The sequence below is a fragment of the Nanorana parkeri genome, unplaced genomic scaffold (genome assembly GCF_000935625.1).
Source record: "Nanorana parkeri isolate BGI_ZX_2015 unplaced genomic scaffold, ASM93562v1 scaffold4003, whole genome shotgun sequence".
NCBI classification, from domain to species: Eukaryota; Metazoa; Chordata; class Amphibia; order Anura; family Dicroglossidae; genus Nanorana; species Nanorana parkeri.
The window spans coordinates 25,088-25,618 of record NW_017310270.1 but is presented as its reverse complement, the minus strand read 5'-3'; the positions used below and the strand labels follow the sequence as shown (position 1 = coordinate 25,618).

The following is a 531-nucleotide window of genomic DNA, read 5'->3' as shown; positions in this document are numbered from 1 at the left end:
GACCAATAATGACCTGGAAGGATCCGAGGGCGAGCTCGAAGGACAGCCGGATCTCCACGGTGCCGCTGCTCACATCCTCCGGGAAGAAGGCGAAGATGATGTAATGAACGCCAAACAGCGGGATGAGGAGGAGCGTGGACCGGGCCAGACGCCTGCCGAGAACAAAGAGGTGCAACATGTCAGGTCTCATCGGTGCGGCATAATGAAAGGTGACGTCTGATTGGTCGCTATGGGTGATGGCACAATCATCAGAGAGGACCGGTCATAGACCCGGGATCATCCATCGCCATGGTGCCCTCACTGACCGTAGCAATGTACAACGTCACTCAGTCATTGATCAATACAAGGGATGCACAGGAAGTGACATCACAGGGGACTTCCTGAACGTAATACAAAGTATCAAACAAAGAAATCATTTCTACACGTCGGTGACCCCGGCTCACAATGGATTGTATCGGTTGTCACCTCGCTGAGCTGTTATTTCCTTTTTATATGTTTCTTCTGTTCATAGAAAGTGCTGCACATCCCGGG

At 51.6% G+C, this 531-nt stretch overlaps 1 protein-coding gene across 1 annotated transcript in view; it reads right to left on the bottom strand.

Moving 5' to 3' along the window:
* Nucleotides 1-7: 7 nt before the first annotated feature.
* LOC108803665 (secretin receptor-like) overlaps nucleotides 8-531 on the bottom strand; it is a gene marked incomplete at its 3' end in the record, with an annotated part of 19,366 nt that continues 18,842 nt past the window's right edge. Inside the window, 1 exon segment of the mRNA XM_018575488.1 lies at nucleotides 8-185. Coding sequence (XP_018430990.1) covers nucleotides 8-185 — 178 coding nt within the window.